The sequence below is a fragment of the Staurois parvus genome, unplaced genomic scaffold (assembly GCF_062004578.1).
Source record: "Staurois parvus isolate SC_StPar_1 unplaced genomic scaffold, SC_StPar_1.0 ptg000153l, whole genome shotgun sequence".
Classification (NCBI taxonomy): domain Eukaryota; kingdom Metazoa; phylum Chordata; class Amphibia; order Anura; family Ranidae; genus Staurois; species Staurois parvus.
In genome coordinates, this window is record NW_028317949.1 from 2,840,030 (window position 1) to 2,859,051 (window position 19,022).

Below are 19,022 nucleotides of genomic sequence, written 5' to 3' on the forward strand. Positions count from 1 at the left end.
CATCAGTGCCCATCAGTGCCGCCCTTCCAGTGCTCATCAGTGCCACATATCAGAGCAGCCTCATCAGTGCCCATCAGTGTAGCCTCAGAAGCGCACAACAGTGAAGGAGAAAACAATTACTTTGCGAAACAGAAACTAAGAAAAACTTTTTTTTCAAAATTCTTGATCTTTTTTCATTTGCTCAAAAATTTACAAAATCCAGTGATGATTAAATACCACCAAAAGAAAACGCCATCTGTCTAAAAAAAAATGATATAATGTGTACAGAGTTGCATGACCGCTCAATTGTCATTCAAAGTGGGACAGCAGTGAAATGTGAAACCTGGCCGGGGCAGGAAGGTCGGGGTGAGAGTGGCCGGATTGGTTACTGTATGGACATGTGCTCTCCCATGTAGTAGCTGTAGTATTGGTAGTAGTCGGAATGCAGAGCCCCATTGTAGGAAGGCTCACACTGATGACAGACAGGTCTGCCCTGCAGAGCCCCTTCCAGCTGTTCCTCCCCCCTCCCCTCCCCCATGCACTCTGTCCTCCCGTCCAGTTGTTCGTGTCCTCATGTCTGCCCCGTCAATGCGGCCCATTGAGACAACAATCACAGAGCACAGGACAAGCTCACCTATGACAGGAGGGCTGAGCAGTGCGCTCCGAGGACGTGTGCAGAGAAGAAGGCTGATTGTAATGATAGGGGAGGGACAGAGGGGGCAGGCTTCCCTCCCTCCCGAGAAGAGTACAGGACGAGCGAGGAACTCCGCACTCCGCACTGCACACACGGGGCACCGGGCTCCGGACACTGCACCAGCGGAGCAAGCATGTGCTGCACTCCTACCTAGGACAAGGACTGCTGATGAAGGTGCCTTCCATCTCCCAGGAGGAGAGCAATGGACTGACTGGCATAGTACATCCAATCTTAGTCTAGACTTCCACAGCCTGGGACAAACAATGGATAACTTCTTCACTGAGGTGAGACTGCTCTGCTCTGCTGCCTTCTGTTCTGCTCTGCTCTGCTGTGCTCTCCTCTCTTCTCTTCTGCCTCACTTCATTGTTTGTTTATTGAAACTGCAACCAAACGAGGAGATCTCTTTGATGTCTTGTGACTTTATTGATGAATACAATGGTGTGTTATCACATAGTGGTGTCTGAATGAAGGGGCCATCCTCCTCCTGTGCACACCTATGGGGCTTACTACAGGCAGAACTAAGGCTGGCCACACATTACACAAGTTCCTGTACATTCACCAAAACCAAAAACCTAAACACTCCCAATTTGTATCCAATCAGGCAGGCCCTTGCACTGCATATTGGAAGGTAAATGTAAAGGAAATTGAAGATGAAAATTGTATAACACCCCAGTCACATCAAACCCGATTTTGAAACTGTGGGACTTCACTGTCGGGGGATGTGCCGATTTCAGGTGCGATTTGCAAGACGTCTGACATTGATGTCTATGCAAATCGCACAAAAAGTAGTGCATGTTCTCCTTTAGAAATCAGTGCGTCTTCCACCAAGTCAGAACCGCACCGATATGACCGCTGTAATTACAGACAATAGTGTGCAACTTGGCATGTGATTTGCAAGTCGAATTGCGTGCCAATTCACATTCAGTGTGGCCGGGGACTAATGTATGGCCAGCCAAAGGGAGGATTCCTTCTAAAGCGCTGCGCAAACTGTTGGCACTATATAAATCCTGTGTAATAATAATAATATGCCCTCTGTGTCTGGTTTTCTTTAAGTTCCTGTCCTATACCAGGGGAGAGGAAATCTTTGGTTGTCACCAGAATTGGTGTCTCCATTGGAAGATTTCTCCTCCATTACTGTTTGGTGACAACCCAAAATTTTGCATTTTCTTTCACTCTCGGGGATAAAAGGGTAAGGTATATCTTTGGGGTTGGGTAAGGTATATCTTTGGGGTTGGGTAAAGTATGTCTTTGGAATTGGGAAAGGTATATCTTTGGAATTGGGTGAGGTATGTCTTTTGAATTGGGTGAGGTATGTCTTTGCGGTTGGGTAAGGTATGTCTTTGGTGTTGGGTAAGGTATGTCTTTGGAATTGGGTAAGGTATATCTTTGGTGTTGGGTAAGGTATGTCTTTGGGGTTGGTTAAGGTATACCTTTGGAATTGGGTAAGGTATATCTTTGGGGTTGGGTAAGGTATGTCTTTGGGGTTGGTTAAGGTATATCTTTGGAATTGGGTAAGGTATGTCTTTGGGGTTGGGTAAGGTATGTCTTTGGGGTTGGTTAAGGTATATCTTTGGAATTGGGTAAGGTATATCTTTGGGGTTGGGTAAGGTATGTCTTTGGGGTTGGTTAAGGTATATCTTTGGAATTGGGTAAGGTATGTCTTTGGTGTTGGGTAAGGTATGTCTTTGGGGTTGGTTAAGGTATATCTTTGGAATTGGGTAAGGTATATCTTTGGGGTTGGGTAAGGTATGTCTTTGGGGTTGGGTAAGGTATATCTTTGGAATTGGGTAAGGTATGTCTTTGGGGTTGGTTAAGGTATATCTTTGGGTAAGTTCCTGTCCTATACCAGGGGAGAGGAAATACTTGGTTGTCACCATTGGAAGATTTCTCCTCCATTACTGTACTGGTGACAACCCAAAATTTGGCATTTTCTTTCACTTTCGGGGTTAACAGGGTAAGATACTGTATGTCTTTGGGGTTGGGTAAGGTATATCTTTTGGGTTGGGTAAGGTATGTCTTTTGGGGTTGGGTAAGGTATATCTTTGGAATTGGGTAAGGTATATCTTTGGGGTTGGGTAAGGGTATGTCTTTTTGCTAGTGACACAAAGGTGTGTAACAAGGTTGATATCCCTGGAGGTGTCTGTAACATGAAACATGATTTGGCATTGCTGGAAGGTTGGTTAAAAAAGTGGAAATTGAAATTCAATGTTTCTAAGGCTGCTTTCACACTGAGGAGTTTTTGAAGCGCTTTTGCATTAAATAAATCTCCTGAAAAGCTCAAGAAAAATGCTTCTCTGTGTATGTGAATGGATATCTGTGTATGTTTTCACACTGAGGCGTTGCTCTTGCGGTGCAATGTAAAAACTCCTGCTTGCAGCAACTTTGGGGCATGTTTGGGGAGTTAAAAAAAAAAGTCCCAAAAACACCTCTTCCCATTGAAATCAATGCAAAACACCTGAAAAGCGCCTCAGAAACACCTCTGAGAGGCGTTTTTGGTGCGGTTTTTAAGGAACATGTTCTTTAAAAACGCTATAAAAGCGCGGCAAAAGCACAGTAAAAGCGCCTATGAGTTTTTGCAGCAGATCAGTGTGAAAGTAGCTTAAATGTAAAATAATGCACCTAGGGAAAAATAATCCATTGAGAGAGTACAACATTGGGGGTACAGTGCTGGCCAGCACTTCAGAGGAAAAGGACTTGGGGGTACTTATTTCAAATGATTGCAAAAAGAGCAAACAGTGTGGCCAGGCGGTGGGGAAAGTGAATAGAATTCTAGGAAGCATCACTAGAGGGGTCACCAGCAGGAGGAAGGAAGTCCTGATTCCTCTATATAGATCTTTATTTAGACCTCATTTAGAATACTGTGTCCAGGTCTGGAGACCTCACTTACAAAAAGATATTGATAAGATGGAACGTGTCCAGAATCGGGTAACAAAAATAGTGAAAGGTCTGGGGGATAAAACATATCAAGAGCGACTTCAGGTGATGCAAAAATGATCAGTAATTTTCCACCCTGGACAATTGACTCACCAGAGACCAGCCGCGATTCAAACCATCTATGGGCAGGCTGATTGTACCCAATTCGATTATTGTACGACATGTGCGACTATTATAGCCACTGGCAGTAATCACTGTGTCACCTAGTGGTATATATATATATATATTTTTTTTTTTCCTCTTTTGAGCTTTTGTTGAGCAGATATAATAAAACACTTTCAATTGTATATTTAATAGACCAGAAGGAAGCAAATAAGAGACATTTGTTGTTTTAGTTTACATACACTTTAAGCCATACACCAGAAGAATTTAAAATGTTACTAAACCCACATCAGTTAAATCAGTCTGTATATGCAGTAAAGCATGTTTGTTATACCCACTGTGGAACCTAAGGGGTTATTCGTCCTCATTGTGTAAACAAGGCTGTTTGATCCTGTCTTCTCTGATCCCCCCCTTCTTCCACAGTCCCCAATCTATCTACTGATAATACAGAGCCCTTGAGGGCACTCTGCACATGCTCAGTTTGGTGTGTATTGCTAGAGAGTTTTGTTTTTTTTTTTATTCTTTGGGAGGGTGCATGTGATCGGAACAAGGGTGAATCAGCACTGTCCAGACAGAGGATCAGGGGTTATGAAGCCTCATAGGAAAGTCAGAGGAGAAACTTCTCCTACAAGCTTTAACCAATGCTCAGATGCACACTGATAGAAGTCACAAGACTGCTATATACAGCTGATGAGAAAAGGTATTTAGCAGTTTATATTTACTAAAATAATTGCATTTGCATGTTCTGTGTACTGTGAGAGACCTGAATAGGTTCAGGGTTTAGCAACACTTTAAGTCTACAATTCTAATTTTCGGAACGTTTGTTTAATTTGTCAATGTTTAGTGGGGTCAAATCAGTGTTCAGTTTCAGCTGTAGTGATGAGAAGATTCAAAGGAGCAGGATAGAATATTTTTCTGGAGTATACAAAATTCTGCAAATGTGGTTTTCGTTTGGGAAAAATCACTCTGTAATGAAACCTGTTTGAATGTGTTTGGAATTCCATTGAAATAGCAGGTCTGGATGAAATTTTAAAGACTATTCAATTGAATTAGTCAACTCAATGGTGGTAAGAAAAAAATGTTCTGACCAATGATTTTGGGTCCTTTCAGAGATGTGGCGTTTGTTCCAATAAACAGGGATACAGGGATACAGGGTACAGACTTTTGAGACATCCATGTCCATTCAGTTTTTCCCTCACTGAACTATTTGGTCTATGGGCAGGTGGATGTAAACAGATGTATGTCCGTTTACATCCTTTTCTCTTTGATCTTTCACCTTCAGGACAAAAAAACTTGAAGCGTATGCAAACCCTTTGGCCTCTTTCACTCGGCATCGTTTGGTCGAATTGGCAGGGGATCTGTGAACAAATCCCTGCTGATTTGGAGGAGAATGGGACAGAGGTCATCTCAGGTCTTTATGCATTTACAAACTGGAGGTTTCTGGACTCATGTTGGATCTATGGACTGCCTCTGAACCGTCATGTTTAGATCTGGAAAAGTGCACAGACTTTTTCTATTTTTTTTTCCAGACCTGGATGGAGTCAAAAGTAGTTGTATGTAAACAAAACACATTTGTTTACATCCATCTGCCTATACACTTACATGATGGTTCTGATCAGATCCGCCTGAAAAACTGACAGACAAACCTGATCATAACACACTTGTGAAAGAGACCTTTCCATTTTTTTTCTAGACCTAGACTGGCTTGGAGTAGTTGGATGAAAACGGATGCACGTCTGCTAACATCCACCTGCCGATAGGCTAACATTGAGCTTTCCTTCAGATCCACTTAAAAACTGACAGGCAGATCTGATTGGGCCACTCGTCTGACAGGACCGCTAGGTGAATTCCTATCTTTGCATTTTTGGATTCTGTCCCTCCCAAATAGATCGGGGCAGCCTTTCTCAACCGTTGCTGCCTAGTGGAATTCATGGAATAATTTCCAAGTCTCAAGAACCCTGGCTAAAACCAATTCATCAGGGGTCAGAGGGAAAATGACTTCTCTTAGATTGATTGGAGGTCAATCAGCCATGCATGGAACCCCTAGTAACTTCTGCAGGAACCCTAGCTTTCCCTGTAATGAATGCCTGGACTAGGGGAAGATGCTGTGTTTGGTTGAGATGTATAATAACACACAGGATGAAAAACTTTTAATAGATCTCAACTTTTCCTGAATTCTTGGAAGCCTCCTAAAAAAAATTGTCAGTTCCTGTCTCCTTTGACTTTCCTGTTTTTGCCTGAAGTAGCAGGGATGTGATCTGGACGGATATATAAAGTGGACCATTACCCTCCCATGTCATTTATATCTGTCCTGTAATATTCCACATGGTTTGGGATCTGTGGCAGTGCTGCTTGCACTTTTCTTCAATCCTTTGTAGGGCTTTTCCTTTAGGTTGCACATATGTGCAGGAATACAGCATAGCGTGTGACTGTGTATTTTGTTTTTTATGGCTTTATCCTCATGTTTTGTTAGTGGCCAATTCTATATACAACAAAACAAAGAAGCCATGCTTGAAACAAGGAGATGGCAGAGTGCCTGACTTCTCACAGAGGTCTGGTATTTCCTTTAGTTTGGGTTTCCTGTGAGGGGTACCTTGATGGCTGAAGTTGAGCATGCAGTCCGACTCACACCGAAAGATGAGACGTATATCTGGCAAACTACTTGGGAGAAAAAAGGATTACATGGATGTTATTGCCTTTATATCTTTGCGTGATCTCACGCATTGCAGTGCATCTGAAGCCAAACTTTTTTTTTTTTCATTTTTGATAGAGCAGGAAATGGTTAAAACCCCTGCCATTTTTTTTTTACTTTTGCTATTTTTGTCCCATTAGGGGATCTCCCTTCAAGTCCCGTCCTATAGACACAACAAACTCTTCAAAGTGAGGGAAATCGTCTCTCAGACAGTTGTCACTGAAACAAGTGTCACCATTGAAAGATTTCCCCTCTATTCTTTTTCTGGTAACAACTGAAAATTTTGCCTTTTCCTATGCTTTCTTGCTGGTGACAACGGACACCAGGACAAGTGGAGGGAGTGAACCACCTGAGATGGGACCTAGACTGCAATACAATGCTGACAAAGTTTGTTTTGATACACTTTAACACTGAGTTTCAAGCACCAGCATTAAATACATACATGAGAGCTGTTCTACCTGCCAAATGTCTTTTTGTATTTCTGTCCATCCAGCCCTGAGCTTTACACAGCTCTGCCCCACAGCACAGCCTTACTAAGCAGGAGTATTTATTTATTTCAGGTACTTATATAGCACTGTCAATTTATGCAAGGCTTTACATATATATTATACATTCACATCAGTCCCTAACCCTCATGGGGCATACAATCTAAGGTCCCTAACCCACATTCATATACAAGGGCCAATTTAGACAGAATCCAATTAACCTACCAGCATGTATTTGGAGTGTGGGAGGAAACCAGAGTACCCAGAGGAAACCCACGCAGGAACAGGGAGAACATGTAAACTCCAGGCAGGAGGTGCCATGGCTGGGATTTGAACCAGCGACCGTAGTACTGTCAGGCGGAAGTGCTAACCATTTAGCCACTGTGCTGCCCTTAGCCACTGTAGTGTGAAATAAACCCGTGCCTGAACCCAACCAAATAATTAATTAGTGTGCTGTTCATAGATAAAAAACATCAATACATAATTTTAACTATAACCAGGTTAAATCCCCTGCTAGATACTTTTAACTATAACCACAGCACAAAAATGTATAAAATTCTGCATAATAATAATAAATTGTCAGCGAAAAAAATTATATATAAATTACATCAGTGAAACAAATATAAATATATGTGAAAATATGAAACAAATATGATTTGGGACAATAGACTTTTTTCATATTTTCATATTTTCACATATATTTATATTTGTTTCACTGATGTAATTTATATATACTTTTTTTCGCTGACAATTTTTTATTATTATTATGCATAATTTTATAAATTTTTGTGCTGTGGTTATAGTTAAAATTATCTAGCAGCTTCACTTACTCTTAGGGGCCCTTTCACATTGATGCTGTTTTGCTACCCTTTAGTGCATCTTAAAGTGAACAGAAAACGCAGTAACAATATTTTCCTTTAAATCATATGGAACTCTGCACATTAGTGCAATGCAAGTGTGGTGCATTTTTAAAAGTCCTGCATGCTGCGTCTTTGGTGCCCTATTTCCAAATCCCACCAAAAACACACCTCTGGAATCAAAGAGAAATGCATAAAAACGCATTGCGGTTAAATTTTTTAATGTACTTTTTCAGTCACGAGTCTGTGTTCCATAGGCTCGTGCTTGGAGTCATGCAACTTGAAAATGCACCAAAATCGCATTAAATACACGATATTCGATTTTACAAAACGCACAAGGGGCTTTACAGGTCTCATCCCCACTCTGTTTGGCCAGGAAAAAGGGAAATTTCACACGAATTAGCTTATCTCTCTGTCATTTTGCATTTCTTCCTGTGCTTCTTGCACTGCAGCACACCTGACTGTCTCATTGTGTTGCTTCTCCCATCCCTCTTTAAGCTCTGCTGTAAAGGGAGTGCACAGACTGACACCATGTCAAACTGGGGTACTTACATGTTTGCATTCAAAATATGCATCTCATGATGTAGTAATGATTGCAGAACTGTATTAATTTGTGTCGTTTATATTTTTCATACTTGCCCGGAGTTCAGATTTACATTTTTGAGAGATTTTCCCTCAATTACAGTTCTGCTTACATTTTCACCAGACAGGAATCTACAATGCACTGTAATGGGAGTTGCATTAGGCAGCCTGGTCATTTGAAGGGCAGGGCCCTCGAACCCCTTGTGTATTGTATTGTTACTGTACTGTCTCCCACTATAATGTACAGCGCTGAGCAAACTTTTTGGCGCTATATAAATACTGTATAATAATAATAATTTGAAATGTCCTGCCAACACTTATATAATCACAGCAAAACTGCACCCACCCCATTTTTGTAAAAGACGCATTACTGTGCATTGCCATTTGTTACCTTTAAATGAGCACTGATGTGCTTTGCACTAATGAGCAGCACAGATGTGTGAACTGGCCGTAATACATTTGGTCATACACTGACATGGGGAAACCTAACTTGTCTGGATATTTGGCTCCAAAGCTAGTCTTATGATTCATATCAGGGATTCTAATAAAATAGTTTAAAGCAAACCTGCTATGTACTAAAATGCTTTCTAGAAAGCACATACCTGTGAAAAAAGGCTGAATACTTACCTTTCCTGTCCCCAGCATGGCTCAGTGCTGTTCTGTTTCTGAACACTGGTCTCTTGAATACTGCTGAGAAACCAACACGTTCTGGAGTGCTGATCTCCTTAGTGTTCCAGAGCTCCAAAACTGGTTCCACCCTCTTATCTCATGTCACTGCTGTATCCTACTGTGATGTGAGATCAGGGGGAGGAACCAGTGAGAGTTTCAAGGACCACAGAGATTGACACTCCTGGAAGTGTCGTTTTCCCAGCAAACTTCCAGGGATCAGTTCTTTGAAACTGAGCAGCACAGCTGGTAGGAGAGTATTTAGCCTCTTCTTATTAGGTATTTGCTTTCCAGAAAACATTGTATTACATGACAGGGTCTCATTAAGACCTCATTAGACTTGTGGTTGGGGGGAAGCAAATATGCGCAGTCGAGCCACCTTTTTGCTGCCCACCAACACGCCCCCCCCCCTTATAATCAACAGAAATGAGAATAGGGTCTTCCATGGATACTGTTAATTACAATGTATGTTGTACGGTTGCAAAAACTCAAATACTTGCAAATTGCCAATGTAGTTCAGCCAAAATGGTCACCCTATTTTTGCTGTGCTCATTAGAAGTGTTACAGATTGTAGCACTGCTTTCCATAATTGGATGGTGTATGTTTTTTAATGAAAGAATCCATTCAGAATAATAGCATCCGGAATTATTTAGGTTAGGAGTAGAACTCATATTTGCTACAGATGCCATCCAGCTGTAACAAGGTGACTATATTATGACACCTCTGTATTGGTTCACACTCCCCTGGGGTCACTATACATAGACCAGTATTAGTAAGTGATGCTGGCAATCCAAGCATAGCAGGGGGGTAGATGGGCAAAATTATAGGTTGACTACCATAAGCAGCACTTGCAATCATCTTAAAGAGGCATTAAACCCAGCACCGAATATATAATATATTGCCACTTACCAGTCATTGGATGTGGTGGCTGCATTAGTTTTCTTTTGTTTGACTTTTCCCTCTCTTTTTTCACCTGGTGATCTGGCCAGTAACACACCTCCTGTATCAATGAGACACGTCTTTGGAGGACTGAGCACAGAAGGGTGGGGGGGGGGATTTTAATCACCCCTGCCAGTATTAAGTGGTTTGTCTCATCTGCTGTATGTTAACTGGTACATTCTACTGGAGAGTTTGTGCAGTAGAGTTACTGTCTGGATTAGCAACTAAAAACAGAAGACAGAAAGCCTAAAAAAGAAAACGAATACAGCCACCACATCTAAGAATTGGTAAGCTGCAATATAATATATGTTTTTTTTGGGGTTTAATACCACTTTAAATGCTCACTATTAGGGCTCATGTACACGGGGCATTTGGAAAACTCTTCTGAACGATGGAAACTGACTGCTGGAAAACATAGGTTAAAAAACGTCAGTTTAGCCACGTTTGCATACTGCATTTATGCGCGTTTATGAGCATTTGCATTTAAAAGCTTTTTTAAAAGATAGTCTCAGGAGACCTTCCCAAATCCCATAATGCACTGAAAAACAGTAAAAAATTAACTATTTCAGACATTTTGAGAGAAATAGAGAGAGCAGAAGCAGAGAGAGCAGTATGTGCTGAGATGACCTGTCTTTTCTGGTTGTATTCACTATGGATCCCATCATGAGCATAATGCAGCACTTTCTACCATTTTTTCCTTCACGAAAAACCTGCAACTGACTGCGCTGGTGTACCGGGTCGATTTGAGTACATGGAAAACGCTTTGCATGCATTTCTGATGATAAAAAAGGCTCTGGATGGCATCTGGACATGGAACAATTAAAAAACGCTTCTAAGCGCAAATGTTTATAAATGCAGTTAACCGTCTTTACAAGCGTTTACACGCATTTACAAGCATTTGGTGCTTGAAACGCCTGTAAAATCTACTCCTGAACGCAAGTTTGGTGCGTTCAAAAAAACGACTGTAAACTCAACTCCCTGTAAACGACTGTACATGGACACCTAGGAAAACATTAGGGAGAGTTCAGAGGCTGCTGATAAAAACGCTGAACAGTTCCTGAAGGTCAGTTTATCAGCTGCAGTGTACATGAGTCCTTACTGAGAAATGTGTTACCAAAAATCTTATTTGGAAACTAGCAATGTGAAACTTCAAGAACTTCAAGGTCAGCACTCAGACAGCATGTTAATACAAAACTGAACTGTATCATTGACACAAGCCATGTGATGTGTTCTCTCAAGCTGTGTTGAATGGGTTGTTTTATTCTGTTTCTAATACCTTGTAATGTCTACAGTGAAGATAAAACCCTGCTTTCAGTTACAATAAAAGCCACATTTACATGAAATTCATATCATGTCATTGGCATGCTAAAACTACAAGACAGGATGTTACAGAATTTCAAAAGTATGGTGAAGGGTGAAACAATGATGAATACCACTATTTTTCCAAATCTTGCACTTCCAGGTGTTAAAAGTGAGGACTTTTAAATGCATGTAATTGCATTGGGTGCTGAAGGCACTGTGACTTGTCTGATGAAAGGGTTCATTGAGCCAAATGGTTCAAACACACAAGTGTTCAGTGAATGTTTTGCATTTCTATGCACTGCATCATGCCCTGATTGTTGCCTCTGATAGCTAGTCTCCCTCAAATGCCACAGGCCAGTCCTCATTTTTTGATGCCTCCAATCTCAATCTTCTGCCAGGGGAACATTTGAAAGGCAGGCAAAACACAACCCAAAGCATGCAGGTAGTGGACTGTACACATCTGTACATTATGGTTGCTGAAAGCATATGTCTTTCTGTGTTGGCTAAAATGTTGTCATATGGCATCTATTAGTTAGCCTTTGATTCTCACTCATATCCTAAGGTCCTGGTTTGATTTTACTTTACTTGTATGAATATCCAGCTCTAGATCCAAAATCCCACCCATGCTCTTGAAACGTAGTCCTTCTCCAGAAACCAGTAAGAAGTATTGGCTGATAGGATCCAAGGACAATATAACAAGAAATGAGCTGGACAGCTTGGCAGCCTGCATGAAGCCTAATTTGTTTCCAAAACACTTTGTACTTGGTTATGTCTGCAAATTCAGACAGAAGTCCGTCACTGTGGTTATATATTTAATAATGACTGAAAAGTTTTACATACCTAGGTACTTACATAAATGAATATTAAAGGAATACATGATTTTGCTTCAGCGATTGCACAGACTTCAAAAGATGTAATGTCCAGAATTTTTTTTGCAACATTGTCAGAATTAAAATTAGTAAAACCTACATTTTTATGTTATTTTATGTTTCTATAAAATTGTTGCATGTAGAAAGGCTTGCTTTTCATGTTATGTTTTTATGTGTGTAATACAAAGTGCATTTCTGGGTAGTTGTGTATTTTGTTATTTAAAGCATCTCATCTAGCACGTATGGCAATATACAAGTTAAGCAGAAACCTTGCTTTCAGTTCTGGGACAAGGTGTGGAAGGGTTAGAAACTCTGTGGGGTTTTATTGCTGTGCCTGTAAAGAAGGAAGGTTGGGCTACTCTGCTCAAGCTGGCCACACACAAACCAAATTTCATCCGATTATTATGAATAAGCTGAAAATCGATCCATTGGCAGCCCTGCCAACACCATCCCACACAACTGACAATTTGAAGGACGCAGGTGGAAAAACGTCTGCCGAACAGTGACTGCAGCAGGTCAACTGCAGTCATTGTTAGGGTATTCTGACAGCCATGGATACCAACTGTCAGAATACAATGACCAACTGCAGAAGATAAGTCCATCCACACTTAGATCTATGGATTTTTCTCATTTGGTTCGGCGTGTAGTGCCAAATTTAGTCTTAGTTGACGCTGTCACTACCAATATACACATAAGGTGACAGTCACCCATTCTGCCTGTATCACTTGTTGTTTTGTCAATTTCCATTGACATAAACCAACATTGGCAACTTTGACATCACTAGAGCACACAGCATCACTTTAAAGATTTGCTGCCATAATGCTAAATTTGCTTAGGTATAATTAAACCTAAGCTGATCAGGCAGACATACATTTTTTCTGCACTTTGTTTAATTTATGAAGTAGGCAAAAATCATAACCAGAACTAACCTGTTGCCTCCCCCCCCCCCCCCAGCTCCAACTTACCAGACAATGGCAGCATATTTACCTGGTGTACTTTCTTTTCAAAGGATCTGCTGGTGATCAGTTTTGCAAAAACCAGAGTGGAGGCAGGTTAATGATATTATGTCCTTCTGGGGTTGCCACACTTTGCAAACAAAAGGCCAGTTTACTATCCTCTTCAGACTTTAGGCTAGCTGGATTGTGGCCAGTTGGGTAGAAAATGTCCCAGGTCCAGCATCAGTGAGAATAAACATGGCCTCACAGTTGGTGGTCAGTAGGAGGAGGAGTAGTACTCTATCATTGGTATCAGTAGAAGACATAGTACCCCATCATTGGTATCAGTGGAAGAAATAGTACCCCATCATTGGTATCAGTGGAAGAAATAGTGCTCCATTGTTGGTGTCAGTGGAAGGAATAGTGTCCTATCAATGGTATCAGTGGAAGAAATAGTGCTCCATTGTTGGTGTCAGTGGAAGGAATAGTGTCCCATCATTGGTATCAGTGGAAGAAATAGTGTCCCATCATTGTTATCAGTGGAAGAAATAGCGCTCCATTGTTGGTGTCAGTGGAAGGAATAGTGTCCCATCATTGGTGTCAGTGGAAGGAATAGTGTCCCATCATTGGTATCAGTGGAAGAAATAGTGCTCCATTGTTGGTGTCAGTGGAAGGAATAGTGTCCCATCACTGGTATCAGTGGAAGAAATAGTGCTCCATTGTTGGTGTCAGTGGAAGGAATAGTGTCCCATCACTGGTATCAGTGGAAGAAATAGTGCTCCATTGTTGGTATCAGTGGAAGAAATAGTGTCCCATCATTGGTATCAGTGGAAGAAATAGTGTCCCATCATTGGTATCAGTGGAAGAAATAGCGCTCCATTGTTTGTGTCAGTGGAAGGAATAGTGTCCCATCATTGGTATCAGTGGAAGAAATAGTGCTCCATTGTTGGTGTCAGTGGAAGGAATAGTGTCCCATCATTGGTATCAGTGGAAGAAATAGTGCTCCATTGTTGGTGTCAGTGGAAGAAATAGTGCTCCGTTGTTGGTGTCAGTGGAAGGAATAGTGTCCCATCATTGGTATCAGTGGAAGAAATAGTGCTCCATTGTTGGTGTCAGTGGAAGGAATAGTGTCCCATCATTGGTATCAGTGGAAGAAATAGTGCTCCATTGTTGGTGTCAGTGGAGGGAATAGTGTCCCATCATTGGTATCAGTGGAAGAAATAGTGCTCCATTGTTGGTGTCAGTGGAAGATATAGTGTCCCATCATTGATAGTAGTCAGAGGAATAGTGCTCCATCATTAGTGTCAGTTGAAGGAATGTTGCCCCATTGTTGGTGTCAGTGGGAGGAATAGTGCCTCATATCATTGGGAGAAGAAGTGCCCCAAGGGCCAAATAAAGGCTAGCAAAAGTCTGCATCCTGCCCTCAGGCCACAGTTTGGAGACCTCTGATGTATATTGTAGCTTACAATTCATTGTATAAAGGTATAATGATTATATAAGAACACAACATTGTAAATACATTCCACTGATGGAAGAGTAAAATGTTTTATGTCTTATGTAATAATGAAAACAATAAAATGATAATACATAGCACTTTGGTATGCTGGGATGCCTCGGTTTGTAATTGCAGATATACAACATTATGACCATCATGATTGTCTCTATTGAGTCTGTATGAAAATGTCCTTGTCACAAGAGCATACAAAGTTTGCAACAGTTTCAATACTATTGTATTCTTGTATCAATGACTACTGCTGTGTAAGTGGTTTTGGATAATAGAGGTTGTTAAAAAATAGTGTGGCATGATTACATGACTAATTTAAGCTCAGTGACAGACACTGTGTAAGATTTGTTTTTTTAAGTTCAATAAAACATCAGTGTAGCGATAGACACGGTTTGTTGTACGTTCCCTCATACCATGACATAAGTGAACCATGTTTTCTGTTTATTATAGACTATTCTCATTCTATGACTATACTGATCCATTTAGCACGTCTTTTATACTGATCACCTGCCTATTGTTGGCTGAGTATGGAGGCACAGGTGAGAGATGTCCTCCTTGTTTGTATATATTCGTTTGTTGAACTACCTTTCTTGTTTTTAATCTGTTGTGTATGGCTTTTCAAGATCAAAAAGCCCCTTTAAAATAGAAGAAACATTACTGCTGGAAGAAACACTTTATATCCCTTATTTAACAAGTTAACTTGAAAGCTCTGCTAATGATTAACCCGGCATAGTACGTTAAGGCAATAAAGCTTCAGGATCCGGCTGCAGCTTTCTGACTTGTTCCACTTGTTAGCACTTGCTTTTTTTTAAACATGACTTGTGATGTCACTAACAGTCAGTACAATCTGCTGACTACTACTTTTTAACCTCAGCCAGGAAAAAAGGGAAATCCTAGAAACTCAAACTCAGTGTTTTATGACTTGCTATGCGCTTTGTAACTGAGACATGCTGTTTTGAAAACAGCATACGCTCTACACGTCTCTCTTTGTGAGTAAAACAAGGGAACATTCTATTGAAGTTTTTTATTAATATTTAAGGTCATAGATGGGCAGATGTCTCACCAAGAATAAGAGGTAGCTGCTTATGCTCAAACCCACCACAATATAATGTGACCCCGTGTGCAGCTCAGCCAAAAAAGCAGAATATTACATACACTTAAACATTTAATTGTGACTAATGGGGAGGATCGACCCTTTCTCACAGGTTTTACAACAAACTGAAACATTTCCTCTGGAAACTGTACATGCTCTTTGGCCAACAGGCACAATGGACAGACCAATCGGCGTTAATCTGAGAAGTGCATGGCTACCCTTAGAGTGCCCGTAGACAATAGATGTTTAAATTTAGTTGTTTTTTTTTAGAACATGTTTGGATGGATTTGTTAAAGGAGAAGAGGCTTTTCACCTAGCAAAGTAAACTTTGAAAAGTGGGTGTTCACATTGCAGAAAGAACTTAGTGAATATATACTGCTCAAAAAAATTAAAGGAACACTTTTTAATCAGAGTATAGCAAAAAGTCAATTAAACTCCTGGGATATTGATCTGGTTAGTTAAGTAGCAGAGGGGGTTGTTAATCAGTTTCAGCTGCTTTGGTGTTAATGAAATTAACAACAGGTGCACTAGATGGGCAACAATAAGACGACCCCCAAAACAGGAATGGTTTTACAGGTGGAGGCCACTGACATTTTTTTCCCTACTCATCTTTTCTGACTATTTTTCACTAGTTTTTCATTTGGCTAGGGTCAGTTTCACTACTGGTAGCATGAGGCGATATCTTGACCCTACAGAGGTTGCACAGGCAGTCCAACTCCTCCAGGATGGCACATCAATACGTGCCACAGCCAGAAGGTTTGCTGTGTCTCCCAGTGCAGTCTCAAGAGCATTGAGGAGATTCCAGGAGACAGACAGTTACTCTGGGAGAGCTGGACATGGCCATAGAAGGTCCCTAACCCATCAGCTGGACCGGTATCTGCTCCTTTGTGCAAGGAGGAACAGGATGAGCACTACCAGAGTCCTACAAAATGACCTCCAGCAGGCCACTGATTTGAATGTCTCTGACCAAACAATCAGAAACAGACTTCATGAGGGTGGCCTGAGGTCCCGACATCCTCTAGTGGGCCCTGTGCTCACTGCCCGGCACCATAGAGCTTGATTGGCATTTGCCATTGACCACCAGAATTGTAAGGTCCGCCACTGGTGCCCTGTGCTTTTCACAGATGAGAGCAGGTTCACCCTGAGCTGTGGAGAAAAATATGCTGCCCGTTAACATCATTCAGTATGACCATTTTGGTGGTGGGTCAGTTATGGTCTGGGGAGGCATATCCATGGAGGGACGCACAGACATCCACAGGCTAGACAGTGGCACCCTGACTACCATTAGGTATTGAGATGAAATCCTTGGACCCATTGTAAGATCCTACGCTGATGCCGTGAGTCCTGGGTTCCTCCTGGTACACGACAATGCCCGGCCTCATGTGGTGAGAGTATGCAGGCAGTTCCTGGAGGATGAAGTAATTGATACCATTGAATGATCCCCATACTCGCCTGACCTAAATACAATTTAGCACCTCTGGAATATCATGTTTCAGTCCATCCAACGCCACCAGATTTCACCTCAGACTGTCCAGGAGCTCAATGATGCCCTGGTCCAGATCTGGCAGGAAATACCCCAGGACACCATCCATCGTCTCATTAGGAGCATGCCCCGATGTTGTCAGGTATGCATACAAGCACTTGGGGACCATACAAACTACTGTGTACCATTCTGAGTTGCTGCAATGAAATTTCAGCAAAATGGACTAGCCTGCTGCATCATTTTTTCACTTTGATTTTTGGCGTGTCTTTGAATTCAGCCCTCTGTAGGTTGATAATTTTAATTTCCATCAAACAATGGAGTATTCTTACATTCCTAACACATTACCCAGTTCATATCAGTATAGATATCCAGCATGATATTTTTCCCCATTGAGATCTGATGTGTTTTCAAAGTGTTCCTTTAATTTTTTGAGCAGTGTATTTAAAGCAGTTGTAAAGGCAATTTTTTCTTAAAATGATGAGCATAATTTTCTTACCTGCTGTATGCAATGGTATTGCACAAACTGACCCCGAAACTCTTCTTCTGGGGTCCCCTGTCGGCGCTATCCTCTCTTCTCCAAGTGCCCCATAGCAAGCTGTGTGCTTTGGGGCCACTCATTTGGACGTGCTTCCGAGCCAAGCTGTGTGTGCCATAGGCGCACACAGCACAGCTTGGCTCTTGCTGCTTCCTCTTTGTCCTGTGTAAAGAGGGAGAGAGAGCAGAGCTGCTGAAGCCGGGCATAGCACTGGATCAAATAAGGAGCCAGGTAAGTATTTCATGGGGGGAACTGGGGAGAGCTGATCATGGAAGGCTTTTTATCTTGGTGCAGAGACTGTATTATGGTAAAAACCTTATTCCTTTGAACCATTGGGTATTGAAGTTAAGGCCTCATGCAATCCTCAGGCATTAGATTTTCTCCTCTTGATGCCTTTTATTCCTGGCAGGAAAAATCTGCTTACAAAACACGCCTAATGCTACGTATTGCACACAGGTTTACCATTGAAATGAACAAACACTGAACACTAAATTTGTTAAGTGCATCAAGCTTTTTTTCTGCTCAAAATGACCTTTCCTGAATGTGCTGGTTATGTTTTTTTCAATTCTCCTCTTCTGATACACCTGTAAATGCCTATGTGTGCATGGACGCATAAGATACCATAGTGGTGCACTTACAGGCTAAAGAAAATGCCAAACACTTGTAAAAGAGGCATTTTAAGCCATGTGTGCATGCAGCCTGAATATAACTTCACCTTGTTTACTAGCATTCATATTGCAAAGTGAAAATGAATGTTATTAGGTTAATGGCCTCTGCTTATTTAGTAATTGGTTTATGTGTCTAAAGGTGGGACGCACCATCGGTTTTTGTTTTGTTCAACCAAGCGGCTGAACAAAAAGATAACTGAAGAACTCGGTAGGAGCTCAGTGTACTAACTATGCAGTGTCAGTACAGTGATCTCCCCGCTGAGCTATTATGTTCTAACAGGGGGACCGACCCCCCAGAACACACCGGCCAGCTCTTGCAGCCATTGGCTACCAGCATACCTGTTTGACAGAAGCCAGCCGTTCAGACAGGTGGGCGTACACACGGTCTGAATGTTGGCCGGTTTCTATTGAACCGGCAATATTCGGTCCATGTGCATTGGGCTTAAGTAAAGCATTCCTTCTTATGGTATTACTTAGCATAAGTACCCTACTGTGCTACATACACATACAGTAGCCAGACTACTGCAGGTTGTTGTAAATCTAATTTGGTGATGACTAGCCAGGGTTTCTTGACCAGGGTTCCCGCAAAGCTTGCTAGGGGTTCCTTGAACAATGAGGAAGTTCTGCCTCTCAGATAAGTTCCCTCTGATCCTATTGATCTTTTTAGATATCTGTAAGGGGGTAATTCCTCCCAAAGACCATG

General features: G+C 41.5%; 1 protein-coding gene across 1 annotated transcript in view; it reads left to right on the plus strand.

Annotated features, from left to right (window-relative positions):
• Nucleotides 1–718: 718 nt before the first annotated feature.
• MYO10 (myosin X) overlaps nt 719–19,022 on the plus strand; it is a 302,652-nt gene continuing 284,348 nt past the window's right edge. The window contains exon 1 of the mRNA XM_089674827.1: nt 719–957. Within this exon, the coding sequence (XP_089530953.1) occupies nt 937–957 (21 nt within the window). The 5' untranslated portion in view covers nt 719–936. The remainder of the gene's footprint in view (nt 958–19,022) is intronic.